At 37.3% G+C, this 21,073-nt stretch overlaps 1 protein-coding gene across 2 annotated transcripts in view; it reads right to left on the reverse strand.

Annotated features, from left to right (window-relative positions):
• Positions 1-1,483: 1,483 nt before the first annotated feature.
• fgd (faciogenital dysplasia) overlaps positions 1,484-21,073 on the reverse strand; it is a 77,942-nt gene continuing 58,352 nt past the window's right edge. Inside the window, exons 6-19 of one of the 2 annotated variants that reach the window (XM_047371481.1) lie at positions 16,743-16,879; positions 15,533-15,689; positions 14,124-14,262; positions 12,361-12,419; positions 11,739-11,885; positions 11,552-11,644; positions 11,348-11,427; positions 10,395-10,425; positions 9,808-9,912; positions 9,304-9,351; positions 7,128-7,226; positions 6,881-7,009; positions 5,571-5,711; positions 1,484-2,996 (exon numbers count right to left, since the gene is read on the reverse strand). In XM_047371481.1, coding sequence (XP_047227437.1) covers positions 2,751-2,996; positions 5,571-5,711; positions 6,881-7,009; positions 7,128-7,226; positions 9,304-9,351; positions 9,808-9,912; positions 10,395-10,425; positions 11,348-11,427; positions 11,552-11,644; positions 11,739-11,885; positions 12,361-12,419; positions 14,124-14,262; positions 15,533-15,689; positions 16,743-16,879 — 1,611 coding nt within the window. In that variant the 3' untranslated portion in view covers positions 1,484-2,750. Of the gene's footprint in view, positions 2,997-5,570; positions 5,712-6,880; positions 7,010-7,127; positions 7,230-9,303; positions 9,352-9,807; positions 9,913-10,394; positions 10,426-11,347; positions 11,428-11,551; positions 11,645-11,738; positions 11,886-12,360; positions 12,420-14,123; positions 14,263-15,532; positions 15,690-16,742; positions 16,880-21,073 lie in introns of both variants that reach the window. The other variant, XM_047371473.1, reaches the window with a different exon arrangement.

The following is a 21,073-nucleotide window of genomic DNA, read 5'->3' on the forward strand; positions in this document are numbered from 1 at the left end:
TCATCGGGGCTGACCTTCCCTCCATCCTGGACAAACACTGTTTACACTTTTACCTTCAGGTCAGCGCTGTTTGCAAAAACCAGCGGTCACAGAGACAGTTTCTTTCCCCAGGCTGTCACTCTTATGAACACCTTAACAGTCTGAGTAGTCAGCTACTCTGATGTGAAGCAAAATAAGCATATTTGAACTACATGCCTTTCTTACTTACAAAATGCCCAAACCTAGACTGCAGAAGGTATAGCAGTAATGTTGATTGTAAACATTTGGTTGAATTTTATAAATGACTTTTAGAAATTCTATTATTAATTTAGGGTTTTAGTAAGAAACATTTGAAAATAGGGCAATTTTGGAAATAAAAATAAGTAGATGTTAATATTATTACAAGCAATACTAGTACAGTTTTAATTGTGATCATAAATAATAATCAAGCCACCAATTAAAAGGATTTGGAGGTTTTAGTCAACATTGTCAGAAAGAAACACACGATTTGGTATAAAATGGATACGCTGTTCACAGGAGCCATCCTGGTTGACCTGTTGCTGGCTTTCTCTGGCCTCCTCTTACAATTAATATATTTATGCAAGAATTTAAAATAAGTCTTTCTATATGAACCAGAGAGCATTAACACATCATGGTTGATACAATAACAACATGAGTTTACATTTAAAAATTATAATTTAAAAATAAACTTACTGGAGCTTTTTTGACACTGTTGCATTTAACTGTTATGAAGCATTGGAAGAGGGTCCTCGGTCATGTAGCTCACCTGATTTTATTGCTTTTGCATAAAAATCAGACAAAAACGTGGGACAAACTTTAAGGAACTACAAATTAATAGTCATATTGCTAAAGCTACATTTAAGACAAGATTTTAGCTCCTCTTTTGTCTTTCCTAGATATTTTACATGTAAAGGGATTTTTAACAAGTTTTTCATGTAATCAAGATGTTACTCTATTGTCTTTGGACACAATTATTTTGAAATGGAATTTACACTTTCTTTGGTGGGACATGATCTTTTTCAAAGTCTGAAGAACCAGTACTACTTCTTGACGTTGGTCTACCCAGGAGTACTGGGTCGAATTACCTCCTTAACATGTGATCACCTTCTGCAGGAGCCTGCTAATGAGCCATTTGTTTGATACAGTTGTGTTGGACCAGCAAAGGAAAGAATGAATTGATGTATTTGAAAATGTTAGACTGTTAACATTGAGCGATTACAACAGAAAGCAGAATATTTTTTTTTACCCATTTTCAAAAGGAACGGCTAATTGTCCCCACCCCTTCTTAATACTTATATTATACTCTCTCTGTCTCTGTATTGGTTTTCACTAAGTATTTATGAATGAAAGACACCGTCTCTTGAGTTGGCCTCCACTTGACCATCCTGTTGCAAAGCACTGTAAAATGATGTCTCGGTCCTGAGTGTAAATACCTACAAGAAAAGACATTTGTTTTATAACATGAAGAAAAACTTGAGACGCATTTGGATCTTACTGGACAGCGCAGCGTCAAACGAGCCACGCTTGTTTATTGATGATATGCTCAACTCCTTTATTTTTTCATTGCACAATCGTTCAAAAAAAGGGACGATTCTGCTCACATACAGAAAAATACAACAACAATGAGCTTTGGAGCATAAAACGAGGGACAAATAGTTGATTTTTATAGCAGAGCATATAAATATGAGTTAGTTTACATGCAAAAGGAGACTGAAGGGCGAATTTATTTGCTACTATTGTTTAAAGGCTGGTGCTGCTAGGGGAAGGGTACGCAGGGGAAAGGCAGAATAAACTTTTTCTTTTCTTACACTATAGTACTTGGCTTTTATAGCATCACTTAAAAGGGAGAGACTGTGAGAGACTGAACTGCACAGACGGGGTTTCTTTTCATCTGTGTTCAAGTGGAGATGTTGAGGCTGACACTAAAGTGAAGCCACGTGATCGAGATCTATCACACAAAGACAGGAGTGGAAATCCCACTCGGATCAGACGTCTCAGACTCCAGTGACAATGACAGAGAGGGAATCTGTACCAAAGTACCACAAATGAACAGGATGGGGTCTGAGGGACAGGTGCTAAAACTGGAAACATCAGGTGGCCAGCCACAAATGTATTTTTTAAGTTAAATGTCTGTTTTGTTTTTGTTTCCTTACATCACATTATAGTACACATACTGTACAAGACCCACAGAACCAACACTGTGCCCTCAGCAGGAATGAAAGCCATAGAGGAGGTTTCTTACACAGGCATTCAATACTTATTGTAACACAGGAAGGGACTCAGACGCTCAGACACACACACACACGCACACACACACACACACACACACACACACACACACACACACACACACACACACACACTAATGCAAAGACAGACACCTAAGAGTTAATGCTTCATGACACCATGGAATAATGTACAAGAACTTCATCTAAAAACTGGATTTTTCTTCAGTTATATTACAAATAAATGTTCTTCAGAGATCTGCTCCAGTTGTTCAAAACACAGAAATAAAACATCCTGACCAGCGGCATTGAAGTATTGGTTTGTGTGTGTGTGTTTTCAGAGAAAAGATGAAGAAAAACCAAGTAGCTGTGTGGTCAAGAGGGTAAGATAGAGGTGGACTAGGAAGTATTGAGTGGTCCATTGAAAGAGGAGAGAAAACAAAAGTGCCAAGGTAAAGTGAATTCAAGTAATGTGTGCTTTATACACAGGATGGGGGAGAGAGTCCGGCGGCTCTTGCGTGGCCGCTACTGGCTCTTCCTGTGTTCAGTCAGGCTCGTCAATGTCTCAGTGGGCGCTTCTGCACGGGCAGCTTTGGAGAGGACCTCCACCCATTTGGCTTGAAGTTCTGCGTCTTGGGCACTTAGGAGGAAGTTTTGCTGGCTGTGACTGAGCTTGAACACGTGTTTCACTTCTGGTTTATCGGCTGTGGCTGGCGGAACCGTGCTCACCTCGAAGCCGGGCAGAGGTACAGCCCGCGACCCTTTGAAATCCTGCAGAACAGTAAAAAGCAATTAGTTTCAAAAGGAAGATTATTTTTTTAAATCAGATGAATAAAGAAAATATTGTAACTTCAACGAATTACAGCTTGTATATACTGTACATGTCCATATCAATATCAATAATACTCATTGGAAAGTTAATTCATTTTATTAAGTCAATTCAAAAATTGTATCTACTATGGATTAATTGCAAACACAGAGGAATATTTCAGGTGTTAGAGTTAGGGTAAGATGCTTGTGAAGTTATCTCAGGTTCAGGAGTGGTTCATTAGCAGATGTCGCATCAGTCATGGATATGTCAGTGTTTCAGGGGCTTTAAGCATAGACATTTCTGAAATCCCCTAAATTCCTGAGAGGGCTTTCTTTTAATAACTCTCAAAGCTGCAGTTATCCCTGTTACTTCTGCTCATTTTTCTTTAAGACTTTTTCCTTCCACTTAACCTTCCAATAATATGCTTGGATACAGAGAATTAATGGACCTCCAGTACTTTAGCAATGATCTTTTATGGCTAACCCTTTTTACAGAGAGCCATAACATGGCTATAATACATCCTTCCCGGATTAAAATCCCTTCTTGTTAATTGAATGTAATGTTCTAAAACCCAATTTGGGATTTTTATGAGCTTTAAGCAATAATCATCAGACATTACAAGAAATAAACCCCATCTATATGATACATGAGCTTCATTTTGTTTATTTAATTTAATGAAACACAATACATTTTTGATGATATTTTAATTCATTGAGATGCACTTGTATTTCATGAGTGATGTACAGCTCTGTCCCATCCCCCTTTTTTTTCTGTTGAATCAGGAAATGCTCTTCAATCTTCCATTAATCCTAATCTTTGGGATGGCGGCTCACTACTGTGGGAGTGGGACATTAATCTTAGAAATAAAACACAGGGAGGCTTCTCCCTTTAGTATCCTCCATAGTGAATAAAACAAAAAATATCAACATCACTTGTTATAAACCTCCTATATGGTTGAATCATGTACATAAACTAACAATTCCCGTCTATGATGTGAAACCCTGGATGCTCACATGTAGTTTTACAGTCTGCATGTTGAGAGTTTAGCCAGCTTTGCTTGGTTCTGTGTGTGCAGGATCTTTGCTAAGCATAGGGAGCAGTACTTTCCTGTTTAATGATACTGTCGTTCCAATCCGGTTGTTTAATCCATGCTTTACTCTTTTATATCTCCTGAATGTAGGAATTAAAAGCTGTGTTTTGAGGAGACGAGCTCTGAAACTCAATATCTGAACAACAGCTCAGACGAAACTTTGACCATTTTAGATTAATAAACAACCAAAAACATGTTCATTTTGATTGTGACTGCTGCAAGAACTTTATTGGTTACACAGTGGGATATTGTTTTAGTACTCTATGATAAATGTTGCATTGACATTCGTGCACATTTTTTAGTAACTGTTCCTGTTTTTAAAATGGTCAAAAAATTATTTTTAAACAAATTGTTTCATTCACTGGTTAAATAAAGTTTCAATAACAAATTGAAAAGAATAAGCATTTCTAATACATTTGACAAACTATAATGAAAACTAGGTCTCTCCATTTGCATGTGATGATCCTTTACTAAAAACATTTACACACACTGATGGTGTACATTGGAGTGAAGAAATAGAACCACTTTATTCAAATTTTAGATTTCCCCAAACTTACTGTTAACCATGGTTTTTCATGGTACTGAATAAATGTGACCAGATATGTGATCATATTTCCAGATAGGAGCACCGTCAACACATACCGGCACATCTTGGAAAGGCATATAAAACCCGAATATTTCTTCAATTATTTTTTTCAGAGGGCGATTGTGCTAATGCAAGGAAATATCAAGTTATTTTGAGCTTTTTCGCTTTTTGTAAGCTTTTTCAGTTCTTTAACATGTTGTACGTAAGTACAGTATGTCTGGTATGAAAAGGACATCTGCTCCAAGAATGTTTCGTACCAACCATGCGTCAGTTTCTACCTGCACTGGGGACCAGAACCACAAGCCATAGAAAATAGGGTCTAACACATAGTTAGAACAGAAAATTAGGCAAATTTGTGTTTGGCTAATCATTTCGTGGTTATAACAAGGATTTTTGACAATTAATTTTCCATTGTTGGAAAGGCTGCTTATTTCACATTTGTAGGGAATCTGCATCTATGAGCAGCAGAGTTGAGTATGTTTGTTCAAATGTCCAGCTGGGTGGAGGTCAGGACTACAGCAAGGTCATTCCATCCTCTATGCTCCCAAATTCTGCAAGTATTCTTAAAATCCTCCTTTTAAGTTAATACAGGAGGATGTTTTATTATTTATTTGTCTGTAAAAATGCTTCAGGTTTTTATGTTGGATTAATGCAACTTCTGAGCTTCCAGTTGTTTTCTTCCTTTATCAGCCAGACGTCCATATTTTATTTGTAAAAAAGACTTTTATTGTAAAATACGCAAACCTCTCCCAGTCTAATTTGCCAGAAACACAGGAATTCAAGAAAATGTCCAGGGGAATGTGTAAGTCTGAATTTAACTCTTTGAGAACCTCTCTACAGAGAGTGAAGATATTTTACCTGTCCACTGGTTTGCAAGTACAGCACCAGTGGCTCAGTCTTTGTTACAGCCACCCACATCTTGGTCCAACTCTTCCCCTTCTCCTGCACCTGGAGGTAGCTACACAGCAGGCAGCTGTCCCCTGTCAGAGATAGCAGTCTCTAAACAAGGAAACAACAAAACCAAAGGTTAATTGAAGCTTTTCTGCATCACAGACTCAAAGCCTAACATTGTGAATACACTCTTTTATTTAAACGCGTTTGTGATTCAAATGAATCTGCGTAATATGGAGGGCGATTTAAATGTGATGAGTAAAGGAGAGGACAGGTCCTTCAATCTTATGTAACAACAATGTAGGACACAATGGGATTTGTTCAGGGAGAGAAGCTTAAGCTTCTGTGCACCTTGTCTAAATCTCTTGTAACCTACAGCTCCCCCGTGTGGTGATCATTCTCTCTGCAGGTTTGATTTATTTCTAAGCTTTGCAATTTTGTCATTTATACTAAACATAAAAAGAATCTGAAACACAAGAGTGTGACCATTACAATAACCTCCTAGAGTAAACAGTGTAGACAGTCATCTGTTGTAAATTTAGAGTAAACGCAGAGAAGACTGCACATCTGAGAGACAGGCAGGCCGCCCAGTAAGACACCTGAAGCTGCCAGACTGTCATGTCAGCAGAGATGACTGAGCCATACTATAGCTGAGATCTTGTTAGAATATTAGTCATCATAGGGAGTTTGGCTTAGCTTTCAAAGTGAATTTGTGTCTCCATTGTATGTTTAAAGTGTGTCTTAGTGTACTGTATAAAACAGTCACCTAAAAAGATCATACAATACTTTTTTTTTTTTCCAGCTGAGCAGCTAACACTGATATTCCATGCAGGAGACATAACTATTATTTCTCTGGCTTAACTGACGTTTCCACCACACACTCACCACATAATTTGACCGAGTTTCATTTGACTCTACAAATTTGGTGTTAATGGATGAATGTGGAAACATTCTTCCATTAACACCAAATTTGTAGAGTGCAAAACTACTAGTTGCGCTGTTAATGGGCCTCCTGGCTCCTTCTCTGATAACATGGCCTGTGAGTTTATGTGGACAGCCATGTCACACAGGTGGAATCAATTTACCAATAAGAAGACTTGTGAAAACAATTGGTTGCATGGGATTTTATTCAGGGGAATCAGAATAAAGGGGGCAGAAAATAATACATTCCACACTCTTCTGATTTCATTTTGGAAACATGGTTGTAAACCATTTATCCTTTTCCTTTCCTCCCACAATTATGCCCTTATCTCATTACAAACTTATTTTTATTTTACCTCAGCTGCAGCTTTTCTCTTTTGTTCGCCACCACAGATCATTTCAAGGCTGAGACTGGCTTCGAAACATTCGGGACACACTCGGCTCGTTTTATTGTCCAAGGTTTTTGAACACTTTGCACAGATGGCCTGCAGACAGACAGTGGGAAAAAGACACAGTGACCATCTAAGTTAGATTTTCCCCTTTTCCATCATTTTGTTCCTTTATCACTCACAACCAAGGCCAAATGACTCCATCTGCACCTACCGCTCCGCAGGACTTGCAGTGATGCTTGCGCTTTGTGAAATTGAAGCTCTCATTGCAGCCTCTGCACGTCTGTTTCTCTTTCTCCTTTTTCTTGGAGCTCTTCTAAAAATAATAGTAATAAAAAAAAAAAAACAACAGGAGGGTGTGTCAAGGTGTTGCAACAAGTCACGAGGAAGGAATCTCTGACAGCTTGCTTTGTTTGTCTTCCGTTTCATATTTGTGTTAACAAAGACAAAGGCAAAAACCCACACAGTCACACAAAAACACCCAGAACGTTTTGCCTCCGATTGTTGTTTTAGAGGTATATGTGGTATGACTGGTGAAATAAGGCTAATCTCTGTACACATGATATGAAAGCCGTTTGTCTTGGGCAGCTGGAAAAAACTGTAATTTTTTTTATAGATGTGAAACACAGAGATAATAACTGATTTTTTCAGACCAGCATTTTCATAATCTCAACAATCCAGCCTTAAATAAGGAAATGCTTAAAAAAAAACTGTGAACAGTACAGAAAACATCGATACAGCATGTCGTTTTTATAAGAGCCGCAGTAAAGACCAAAAGAAGAATACATGAGGTCCAGGTCGTTATTCTACGTGTCTTAAACATACTTTTCCAGATATTATGAACCAGATCTTTTGTTATGGTGAAGTTAGACTAGATATGCCTATTAAAATGTTTGTGCATTAAATGCAGACAGAAAATTATTCAGCTTTCTTTTATATTTCTCTGCAGTTATAATAATAAGAAAAATCCCTCACTTCCTTTACTCCCTCACAACATTTCAAGATGAAACAAATTACATAACAGAATAACTATATCTGCTACTAATATCTTTTTGTGTTTCTACCTGTTTTATCCTGTATTTTGAGCTGTTCTTTTATTTTATAATGCCTTTAAAAACGACAATGTTTTGGGACGTCTTACTAGTGAACAACTGTCTGGTAACCCTTAGAGTTGCACAATACATAGAAAATTAATCAATGTTGCAATATCAGTTTGTGCATAATTGATATCACAAATGACCGTTTGGAATGCAATATTTGTTGACTGTTACAATGCAAATGCTCATTAATGCAATGCAATGATAGTAGTTGCTCAATTGGACATAAATGATTGTGCCCAAAATGCTCAAGGTTACAGTGCTGGAAGCATTCTAACAAATACGAAAAAGGGGGGTGAGGAAAACGGGAAACTACCATGGATCCCGGCATCCATGATTTTAAGGGTGCACATGGCTCAGTGGAATGCATATCTGTGTTGAAATATTCAATTTGAAAGCCACATGTGCTGCCATTCATACAACGTCCTTTTTAAAGAAAAAGTCATGGGTATTTTAGCAGAACCAAGAGAGTCGAACCTGCACAGATTCCATCAGAATAAACAGATTTATTACAAGCTGAATGCTTTTTGAACATTAGGAAAAAATAGTGAAAAGGTCAGCAAACCCTAGAGAGAAAAATAACCCACTTCCATGTTTTTAAAGCATATTTAGATTTCAAATAACATATGTCCAATTTACTAACAAAATACAAAATGCTATGAAATGTGTAAAAAGTCGGGTAGCTTTACACTTCAATACCAATACTTTAACTTTCTTAATACTGTATATTACAAAGAAATATACTGCAAGTGAAATTAATTTGTAGTTAAATGTATTTATTTGGAACTTTTTGTCAAATATGTTTGTATATTTAAAAAATATGCTATAATATTTCATTTTATATTTTAACCACACTTTAAAGGTATATTTAGGATTTTACTATCCTAATGTTTCTTTACACTGAAATTATATTAAAATTGTATTTATCTATACTTTTCTTTTAGCTTTATATTTGCATGTATTTTTGTAAAGACATTAATCTGATGAGCCATTTGTAACACTTTAAGATGCATGTATATTGGGGTCAAATAGTCGTGCTTGTGTATTAATTATTATTTGTATACCAAGTACATCTAAAAACACTCACATAAGGTCAATGACTTTATTATGAAGAGAAAATTGCTCTACATCCAACAGGGAGGAATGTTTTTTTTATCATTTGATCAAAATGGTAAAATGGTCCCTTTTTCTTATCTTCATCAGCAGAAGTGAGATTAACTTTATTATGTAGAAAAATCAAGTCTCAGTAATGTCTGAGCAGCTACAATACAAGAGACAATGACAGCATCTTACCCTTTCTTGAAGTCCATCTGAGTCGATGGCAGTGCTGGACCAGGGACCCTGAGGAGAAGATAAAAAAACTGAGCAAGGGCATCATCTGCCTGCAGTAACCAATCTCTACCACTAGATATCAGTCTGGACCTCCTGGATCTGGTCCTCCATAGACGGAAGATACTGTTTGGCTTGGCTCCAGCTCAGGCCAACACAAAGTGGGTCAAAGAAGATCCATAACCGTTGAGTATAAACTGTGACTTGTGCTCTCCCTATTTGGTCATCAGCCATCTCTGGGAGAAGAGACTCGAGGGCGCTACATGTGGAAATAAAGAGCCTCTTTCTGGGAGTGTTTTGTCTGTGTGATTCTACCCACATCCATAGATGGAGGGCTGTTCTGGCAGACAAAGGCCAGGCTATGACAAAATCGTTTGGTGCATCAGTTGTCTCCCATGATTCACTGGACATCATGACCCTCAGACTGACTTCACAATGGAGTTATTAAGGGAGGAGAGGGACACTCACCGGAGACTCCGGCACGTGGTCATCTTCACGGGAGAAGGAGCTGTTGAAAGCTTTATTGAACGTTTCGCTGTTTTGTTTGTGCCGCTCAATGGTAGCCATTATCACCTGAGAGTGGGAAGGCAGAATAAATGGACATAAAAAAACTGAAAGCCTGCAGCATTTGGATAGAGCATAAAAGATTTCTGATCTCATCTACACATCCTGTCTAGGCTCAGAACATAAACTCTGACTCAACTCATTACGATCCCACTGATGCAGCGTTCTGTTTACCTTCTACTGTATCATCGCTCTTGATTAGGCTACCGTATGTTCATTTTCCACTCTTCATGCTTACATACCTTATAAGCCCAGTGTTTAAAACTGTTAGTCTGTTGTCAAATCAGTAAAATGTATTTGCTTTGTTGTAATGGGATAAGTAGGTAACAGAGGGCTTTTATTATCACACAGCAGGACTCAAACACTGAGAAAATGATTTAAGGAGATTTATGGTATTTCCATTCCCCAACAAAGCAGAATGACCAGAGTGCTGTCTGTCTTTCTGAGACTCAGATGGTGAGTTCATCTTTGTGTGGGTGTGTAATTCTTGCCTGAATCCAATCTTCCTTCTCCTCTGCTGTCCTGTAAAGAAAATCCACATAAATGGAATATTCAGATAGAAAGAGACATTTTGTCCACACTGGAAATTAAATTTACAGAACCGTAAACTTGTCCAAATGAAATCAAAAACATTATAAAAATTATATAATCTTTAGCTTAATTTATTGTAAAATGGCCTGCACCTTAATAAACATGAGCCCATTAGTTCATCATATAATTGAGCCAGATTTAGCCATGCAGGCAGATTTGTATTCACAGCCCCAGGCAGGTTAATGGGATAAAACTAACTTAAAGCATATTATTCACAGAATTCCGAATTGATGAGTAAAAATAACAGCAGAGACCAGGTACATGTTCCAGCTACATATTCTCGTCTTACAAGAAAGACAAAATTTCCGTTTGGAAATGTTTCTGGTTGCGGAAAGATGAACTACCTTAGAAGTCCTACTAAGGTAATGCCAATTTAAAACCACAGTTAACCAGCAAGGAGGGGCAGGTCTGTTCAGCAACCAAATGCAGGCTACCTGAGCAGAAAGCCTGTCTAATCAGGCAGCAAAAAAAGCTTTTTAACACTCCTGGTGTCCGACTATCAAGAGCAGAACAACAAATAATTAAATAAAAGCATTTCTTTTTTATTTAAGGTTAAGCATATGTTTGAAAATGAAAATAAAAATAAATAAATGTTACAGATAATATAAGTACTGCGATCAACATTTTGTTTATTTTCATAGCATCAAGAATTGTTTCTTTCCTGTTTTTAAATTAAATCAATTACACAATCTTTTTGTTTAAAGTGTTCATGTAAATACTGTGAAACTGTGACGTTTTTAGTCAAGGTTATCACACCATGACAATCTTACGCCAAAATAGCTTTGAGCTCAATTACTTCCACATTTTAAACACATATGTGTGTCGCTCGCTGGCCGATCTTAACTGCCTCTACCTGGCCTGCAGCTCCAGTGAACGCTGTTTACCAATAATGGCGAATGTATGAGGAAGGTTCTGCTTCACATTTTCTTGGATCTGAGGTAAAAAAAGAAGAAAGCAGAATAAATGTGGATTAGACTTAGAAGAATAAATTAAAAGCAGTACGATAAAAGCAGAAAAATGAGAGAAAACTATAAGCTATTAAGAGGCAGGATCATACCTCCATTCCTGCAATGTCAATCCTCTCTCTGACACTGAACTTCTGCCCTATCAGTCTCAGCTTAGGGACGCAGTATAGCACCATATTGTTGAACTGCAAAAGAAAACGACGTTAAGTATTTACCAAGCAGAGCACAGAAAGGTTTTTTCTCAGTCTGTGTTATACTATTATTACACAGTCCTCTCACCAAGTAGAGGTATCGGTCTTGAGCTGTTCCGTTTTTGGCTGACATTTTTTTGATATGCCCTTCTTTTATGAGCTCGTTGGCTGGATTTACTATGTCCTCCTCTCCTCCGAGCCTTTCGTAAACCTCCAACAGCTTGTTCATCTTTTCCTGACAAAAAAATAAATAAAAAACCAGCAGGATGAGAAGAGCACACACAGAGACGCATCCAGGAAGCTCTCCGCTCAGGAGATAGATGGAGCTCTAAGCTTACCTCCCTCTGGTGGTTGTGCTTCACTCATCTTTTTTCTTTGTTACAAATATAAGGTAGAAAAGTAGCTATTTTATCCCTTTATTAATTCATACAGGCATTTGTAAGATGTTGTAAGGATGTGTGAGAAGAAGGTATCATAGCATACAGACAAACAAAAAGAGGAGGACCAGTGTTGAAGATACTCGGCCATGATACCTCAATCATGACACAACAGGCAGGAAGTAGCAACTTCCTGTCTGGGTTAACGCAATGTCGGTCACAAGGAGATAACATTAGCAAGTGTTTGATTGGGTAACAAGTTCTTGTAAAGCAGAGCAAGACGAGGCTAGAAAGATAAAAATACTTTGTATATAAAAGAGTTAAAGGTCTTACCATTTTCCTGATAGCTGCATTGGAGTGATTGGCTGCAGTAGAGATCAGCTCCAGCGCCTCTGTGGTGCAATTAAACACAGTGATCAAAAAGTGCCAAATTAGCAGGCAAGATCATGTGACTGATATTCAAACAACAACCTGATATTTTTCCTTCTGTCACATTGATGGTAATTTCTCACTAAACACTGAACATGCACTCTAATCCTCAGAGTAACTGTGCATTAGCTTGGCTTCCAGCCAACAGGGAGTCTAACATGAATGCCTGTGAGCACCTAGGATGTCTGTATTAATCATGACTTCTCATAAACAGAAGAGACACCCAGGCTGGGAGTGAGGCCAGAGAAACTGGGATGAATTGCTTCTCTGCAGAAGCGGACAAGAGGCTCCAAACAAACACAGTTACAGTTTTAGTAAATGGACGCAGGGATGGTGGAAAATATCAGACTGGGTTAAAACCAGTACTTCATCTCTGCAACTGCACAACATGCAAAGCATGCTTCCTTTGTAACATTATTTATTAGGAATATTTGTAGTTCTATATAAAAAAGTTTTGATTAGTTGGGTTTATTGTCCTAAAGAAACACCAAGCTGTTTCCAAGGTTCAACCACCTGACCTAAACTGACACAGATGGGAAGATATTGGTTTGGAGGTTCAGGGATAACCCAGAAAAAACCAAGGCCAGGACTATCATAAGGTGGAAGATGGTGGAACACCATAGTCACTGTCCACACAGTGATTTTAATGTTAACATGGACAGGGATGGCAACAACGAACAAATAAGTGTCTATTCCAAAGTTGACACCTTCAGCCTTGACAAAAATTTGCAGTCGCCTCAATGACAAAAGTATGTTTGGAGGAGTCCGTGTGAAGCTTTCAAAGCTAATAGGTGTATAAAGGTTTTCAGGCGTAGTAGTGGCATCATTATCCTTTGGGACCGTTTTGCTGCTAGTGGTACTAGAGCATTGTACAAAGTGAACTTCACATAAACGTAATAACTCTGACAACTGGGTATTCCAGCAGGACATTGATGCCAAACACATCTCAAATCTAGTTTAAAGGAAGCTAACATTAAGCTTCTGAAATGTCCCCAACATCACCCAACTATTTCAAAAATATGGACTATACTTAAAAGTTACACCAACATCAAGAAACCAATAGATTTAAATGTGCTCTACCATTCTGGTACAGTTCAGAGCTATAGCAGAATCTTACTGAAGGCAACAAAAATCATAGACCTACACTTTTCCCGCTCTCTCCACCCTATTTCCTGTCAACTACCTTTCAAAAAATTTGAAAAAATAAAGGCCATTAGTACCAAAAAATACCTTTAAAAATGCCAAATGGCTCGTTTTGAAAACTGTCTTGTTTTTCTCCCACCTCGCAGTGAGCACAATTAATGAAATGTCTTAAAGACTTATGTGAGCAAGACAACCCAAGCTGTCAATAGGATTGTTTTTTTTTAATTGTTTCTACTTTCTTCACCGGCCGCTGAACAAACATCTGCACTTTCGTGTTATTATACCAAAGCTTAACTTTTGAGATTAGTTATTTCACAGCTTTTGCAGGATGTAAGTAAACGGTTTGATTTCGAACCAACTATCATACTGATTTGTGTACAATTTGCTCCTAAAAGCTGTGCGCGTTTCACAAAAAATCCTGAGTTTGGTCAATTTTTTATTTGTGACATAAATTGATAAGGCAAAATGAACTTGTTTGCATGTTGATATAAAGCTTAAAGACAGCAAAGTTCATCATGTCTTACTTTCTGCATCTTTGTGGTCGAGAGCATCGTCAGGCAGCTTTTTCAGGTAGTCTTTGAGCAGGAGCTCGTAACGAGGAATCCTTTGGACCGGCTCCAGCATGTGGTGCTGCAACGTGAGGTTCCCACACACATCCTGTTTCTGTTATGTCAAGAACAAGTTGAAATTTTAATTATTTAATCTTAATTTACATATTTTTCTAAACTCACATTTGCACATTTTTGTACATTTTGTGCCATTTCTAACATTTTAATACGTATGTTTACTATAGCAGTCACACACTATATCTACCTTCTGTCTCTTCCTCATTGCCACTGTCTAAAAACCATAAAATGGCTGCAATTAGGCCTCTTAAATCCTAGAGAAGCAGCAAGAGTGCACTTAGCTTTTCTCATGACCCAATACACATTCATGGAAACTTCAGTTTTGTCCATACTTTAAGTCTGGACTATTATGGTCCTGATAAATAGTTTTCATGATTTCTGAAGGTTTTTCTTTGAACTTTTGGGACTTTCTCACTCTTTTTCAGCCAGTTACCTCATAATAATCAGAAAAATAGCTTGCAATGTATCTATGACACAAAAGGTTGCAGGACTCAAAGGATAAAACAGTGTTGTATGAACAAAAAAAGGCAATAAAAAAAAAACCCACATTGTGCCAAAGCTGTTCGCTCTTAAACATGAGACCTAATGTCTCATAACTGTATAAATATAGGTGAAATTAAAAAAAACAATATAAAAAAAAAAAAACTATTTTAGCACCAGCAAGGTTGTTCCTGAAGGCCTTTCAGCTGATACTTTGTCACATAGTACACAATCAACTGAAGGGTTATATATCTCTAAGACCATATCTGGATTTATCTTAAAGACGTGAGATTCAGACCTAGTTTATCTTGTGGGGATAGTGTCTTATAAGCCTAACACTTCTTAGTTGAACCCTTGTTCGTTTTCTAAACTAATGTAGTTGGAATTGCACATTACTTTGTGTTTACCAACTTGTACAAACTTACTTGTACACAGAGAAGAACCATTAACTAAAATGCTAACCTAGTTGGTAGTGAGCAACCTGTTGCATCAACTGACAAACATCATCTGACGGCAACTTTACAGCTGCATGATCAAGCAAATGTCACACAGACAAAACGGAAAAACACACAGCAAACAAATGATGGCTAAAACATTAAACACAAAGTTGGATCTAGAATTAGACTTGGTAAATCAAAATATTATACACTGGTGACTTTGATTACACATTGTGGCAATTTTAATTTTAAAATAAAAAAAAACTGATAAAAACTGGATAGAAAATTGGGATATGATCCAAAGTCCTTAAAAAAATTCCAAAAAAACGTTTTTTGAAATACAGTTTTGCATGTCAATCGCAGAGAAAGCGACCAATCACAGAAACAAACCTGTATGTTCTGGACGACACTCTTGAACTGAGATGACCTCTGTGTCCAGGTGTTGACCAGGTCCATGGCTCGGTCAAAGTTCTTCACATATTCTCCGTACATCTTCATAAAAGGAGCCAGTTTCTGGAGGATGTCTCCAATGCGGGGGGTTGATTCCCTAAAGCAAAACACATGTAAAATGAAATTGTCACTGAAATTATCATACAGTAAATTTCCATTACAGATATAGCTATATCCTATCCTTGTTAACCATATGCATACCAGCCTTTAACAGGTTTGTATTTAGCTTCATGCATTCCTCTCATAAAGACCAAATTTGTGGATACATGGCTAACAGTTGTCTAGTCAACGGATTTTCCACCTAAGTTGTGGATCTCTGCAGCTCCTCCGGAGTTAACAAGGGCACATCTATGCTACTTCTCTTTGTGTTGGTCTATCACATCAAATACCAATAATATAAATAGAAGTTTGTGGACAAAAAAAATTGTTTTTACAACACACTGTAAATCATTTTCAGTATCTTTGTTAAAATATCTTACATTAAAGGTTCAACATCTTAAAAGACACATTCAAGAGGTCGTTTTTCAGTTTGTGAAATAACAGCCTCCCATACTACCAGTTACAGGTTTGAAGAAAGTCTATATCTGCTAGAATTGTTAATTTTAAGATTTTTAATTACAAGTTGCTTGATTTGTGGCACAATTTGTGTTCAGAGATACATTTTACAGGTGATAAAAGCTTTATCAAAATAGTTTTAGAACAAGAAGCCTTGGTTTAATTTAAAGTAGTAAGAAACAAACAGAAGTTCTTAAAACGGAGGCCCCCTCTTAAGAGCATCACTGGGGTGTTGCATCAATTTACATTTTATCCAATTTTGTTCTGTAATTAAAGTTTTCTGACTCGTGCAAATGTCTTCTCCATATTGTTCTACCTGATCTGAGAAAATGTAAAAAATATTGCAATGGTAAACTTCCTTTTTCAGGTGATTTTGCACAACTCAGACTACAAGAGAAATAATTACCTATCAAGGGTAGTTGATATTGGCATAGAGAAATAAAGACAACCTGGCACAAGTTGTCGTAGCAATACAACAATTTCAAATCAACTGGCCTAAACTTTGCAATTGACACAAATGACTTAACTTGCCACAACAGTACTAATCTTTACAATAACACTGCAAGAAACCCACTGAGTTGTGTTTACTCCTCACCATTCTCCAGTAATCCTCGTCTTGAGCTCTGGGAGTAGGAATTTATCGTGGAATAAGTAGATGGAGGAAATGTTGGAGAAGATCCCCGTAATGACGTCCTGAGGGATTCCGGCCTCTGTGAGCTTAGTGCAAAATACCTGCAGAAATATAAAAATATAATATAATATTACATAATAAAGAATTAAACAATTGTTTTTTTTTATGTCATAATAAAATAGAAAGAAGAAGAAAGAAAGAAAGAAAGATTAAAGAAAAAAATGTGTCCATAGATTTTTAAATGTCTTAACAATTTATCGAATTAGGTACTCATATATAAAATGAATAAATTCAGCACAATTAAATAATTTCAAACGTCAGTCTGGCTCTACAAATCGACCATAACCTCTGATTGGTTGACGTGGACCACAAGTCTTCTTCAACCCAATCATATTGACTATAGCGGCAGTAGCCCCACCCCTATAGCTTTCATAGCTTTGTTGTGTAAAGCAAAGATATAGAGATATACAGTGTCTATATCTATTGTGTATGGCCTTAAGTAACACACCTAAATTCATGATGTGCTGCAGCACGTAAAGATGAAATGAATACGTTCATGTAGTAGTTATATATACCTGTAAGCTGCAGAAATAATTTCTCTAAAAATCCTATGAGCATTGTGAGGTCTCACTAATTACCCAGAAGTAAGCATTGAATCTGGGAATAATGTTACACATGAGCTGATAGAAAGATCACATTTTCAGTGCTAATAACAGGAAATACAGTATTATGCACTTCAACCAATATGTTCTCATTTACTGGCTGAACAATAGTACTGTGTGTAAATGTAGCTGATAACTGGACTAATAGTGTATTGTTAAACAATATCTACCTCTTTTTAACAGCACCATAGACATGACGTCATTTATAACCATGCTGCCAACCCAATCCAGGTTCAACACCGAATCATAGGTCACAACAAAGGAAATAATTGGAGATTGTTTTTTAGGTAGAAAGAGAGCAAAAATTATGTAAAAAGGTTTGCATTCCACTGCAGGGTGGCAATCCAACTTTAACAGCAATACCCTCCACATTATTGGAAGCCTTGTTAAAGATGAGTAAAAAAGTCTTCAAAAGAATTCATGTTTTAATGCAGCTACAAAAAAGCACACTGAAAACCTTAGAAAAATCAAACCTGTAAGTTTCAAACCAAATCACTCGTGCTAGAATTACTGGTACCTTTAAGGTGAATACTTTGCACAGCCTTCTGTTAGCCTATGGAATAACACTCCTTTAACATTTAACAAGGTTGGAGCATATAGGAAGAGGAGTCCCCAATCACTCTAGATTATCCATAGTCCTGGGTCCTCTCTGTTTTACTCTTCTCTTGAGGTCAGCTCACAGGGTTTCTACTGGATTTATGCCTGGGAACTAATATGGCCTTTTTCAGTCATTTTCCTGTGTAAATGTGAACTCTCCAAAGCCTTTTTTTTTTTTTTTTTTACTTCCCTCACCATCCTACTAACTGGGCATTGTGTCAAGATAGAACCTGGATCCTCCCCCAGCCTTGTTGTCACTGTTTTAATTATGGCTCTGAATAAAAGGTATGGGCAAATGCAGAGTAGCTATTTTCTTGTACCCATTTCCTGACCTGTGAAGGTCAACACTCATCTGCCTTTTCTGAAAGGCATGTTCTCCTGCGTTCTCATTCTTTAGAGTGGCTATGAGAAATGGATCTCTGTGTCTAATTAGACATTCCCCAAGTGCTCTGATCAACTTAAAAAAGCAAATAGATATAGATTATAGATTTACAAAATGTTTCAGATACATTTATTTTATAGGAACTGTTAGTGTACCACTAGTTGTGCCACCAGTGGTTTTATAAAAAATAATAATTTATGAATTGGAGAATTTTTCCAGCTGCATGAATTAACTCAAATCAAAGGTTGGATCTTTTTAAATTTTGCAGAGTGAAATTATGCTACTGCAATTTAAAGTGCTAAAGTAAAGTGCCTTTGACACGCTTTTCCCACAAATGCAGAAACTGAAAGAAAACATCTTAAGTAATTGACATGATATTAGGAATAAAGATGTGATAAAAGACAATTGCGACACAAAATAAGCATGTTTTGATGTTACATTTTGCAAGTCCAAAGTCGCCCAGAAATTACGTATAAGGGGAAGTCTCCGGTCAATCATTGTGTTCAATGATAAACTACTCAGGTAGAAGCCAAGTTGCATTAAAAACAACAATAACATAGGAAAACGGTGTATTGCTGGTGGTGGCAGCAATACTACAACAGCACCCGTTAATCTGCCCTACTTTCCTAAAGCAAATAGGATCAGAGCTGGAAAACTGACGGGAGACAGATGGGCTGGTCCCACCAAGCACAGCCAGTTGTGATCGGAGGAATTCTTGGCAAACTGCTTTGAACAAGAGACCTCTAAATTGACAAGAGAAATTATGTTTGAGGTCAGGATATCTGACAGATGAAGGAGAATGTTGAAGCAGAGTCTGTAGCCATCCTGTTTAGAGCATCGGATGGGAAAAGATCACCAAAGAAAAGGTTGTTACTGCTGTTGCTAAACGAATCAAGGCTCAGCAGGTAAGAACACTTCCTTGTTGCAAAAGTACATTTAGATATCGGCAGTTATTGTTAATTAGAAATCCGCAATTATTATTTTTATTATTAATAATATTAATCCAAAATGATGATTATTATTAAAATAAGATAAATTACATGCTCATATGATATATTTAAATAAATGTTTCTCTGAAGATTCTAATATAAAGTTAAAAAATGACACCTGGTATTGTCTTCAGACCTTGAATCATCCCTATTGTTTGCTGCTACTACTCCATGTTGCTCACTTCGCCTCCGGTTGTTTCACCCAGTGCCATATTTACTGTAACCCTGGATTTACACTGTATTTGCTCCGTACCGGTTTGCTGCGTAGCCCAGAGGAGATCCCAGAACCATACGCACGTCGCGCAATAAAAGCCAGTGATAAATGCGGTAGCAAGTCCAAAACAACTCATTCTGTGGAAGTTAAACTGCTTCATTTTTGGTTTTATGCATCCAGATATTTTCATGTGTTTTCTTCTACAATGGGTGAGTACACCGAGTACAGCGAAGCTGTATTTGTTGCTTAATTTGGTGCATTTAATGTTTAATTGCTCTGTTTATAATACCTTAGTTAACCCAGTAACTGATCAAATGTTAACAACTGCTAATACATACACCTGTATATATAAATAGATGTGTGTATTTATTAATATTGTGAGATCTAGTCCGTCTTTAGTGAATTATTTTGAAAATCCCGATGTTGTGCTGGTTCTGTTTCCTGGTGGTGAGGTATGATTCATGCATATTGACTGTGACCCTGCTCCAGCATCCGACAAAAGTAGACTCTGGTCGAATTAGATGGCTGTTCGCATGGCGCAGCAATTGTGCTCTGCCATCTGATGACAGCTAACTTTCTTCTCCTGACTCTTCTGCGTCTCTCTCTGTAATAGTGACAGAAATATATCTAAAGAAATATCAGATTCTTCGCTGCTGTCTGTGTTGTAGCAGTAGTCAGTTTCCTGCAGGGGTTCCCCTTTGACATCATAAAATAGCACAACAAAATCACAAAGGAGTAGTCTGGAAATGCATTTTTTTTCTTTTTATCTTTGTTTTATGACCATATATCTCGACAACTGTTCATTTCAGTGGCGTGAATTTACTTTTTAAAATTTTAATTTATGTTTCCTTTTCATAAATGTAATTGGATTTATCATGAAAATGCAATGTCACAGGCACTTAAAGGCTTTTAACACATCATTACGAGGGGTTCCAGTAATTGCGATGGCTGCTGCATCAAAATAAAGATTCACTGATTGGCCTCTATAACTGTACATGTGGTTGTATTGTTAAAAGGCCCAATTGCACTTCTGCATGCATGCGAACTGGCTGCCTGCAGCATGTGCAAAAGCAGAACTTCATCTAAGTGCAATGGGTTTCTCATTATATATTTAAAGATTAAAAAAAACTGCTTGTGGGGGCCGAAATTTCAAAATATTAAGGAGGAAGACATTTGGTCAAGATTTATATTCACACATTTATGACTTGTGATATTCTCAACCATTGCCTACATTAACTCTCACCTCCCTGCTAGTCCCAGCCACAGGTGGGCTTTACAGAAACTATGGCAATGGGGATCGTAGTAGCAAGAACAAAAACAGGAAGCAAACTATGAGGCTTCTGTGCCCTCGGAAAACAAATAAACCAACGCTGCTCTGCAATAGGGTAGCTATTTATCTGCTGCACCACATGAGCTGAGCAAAGAGGAAGACGACTCAACCACTGGAATAG

This window comes from Girardinichthys multiradiatus, chromosome 1, assembly GCF_021462225.1.
Source record: "Girardinichthys multiradiatus isolate DD_20200921_A chromosome 1, DD_fGirMul_XY1, whole genome shotgun sequence".
In the NCBI taxonomy this organism is placed as follows: Eukaryota; Metazoa; Chordata; class Actinopteri; order Cyprinodontiformes; family Goodeidae; genus Girardinichthys; species Girardinichthys multiradiatus.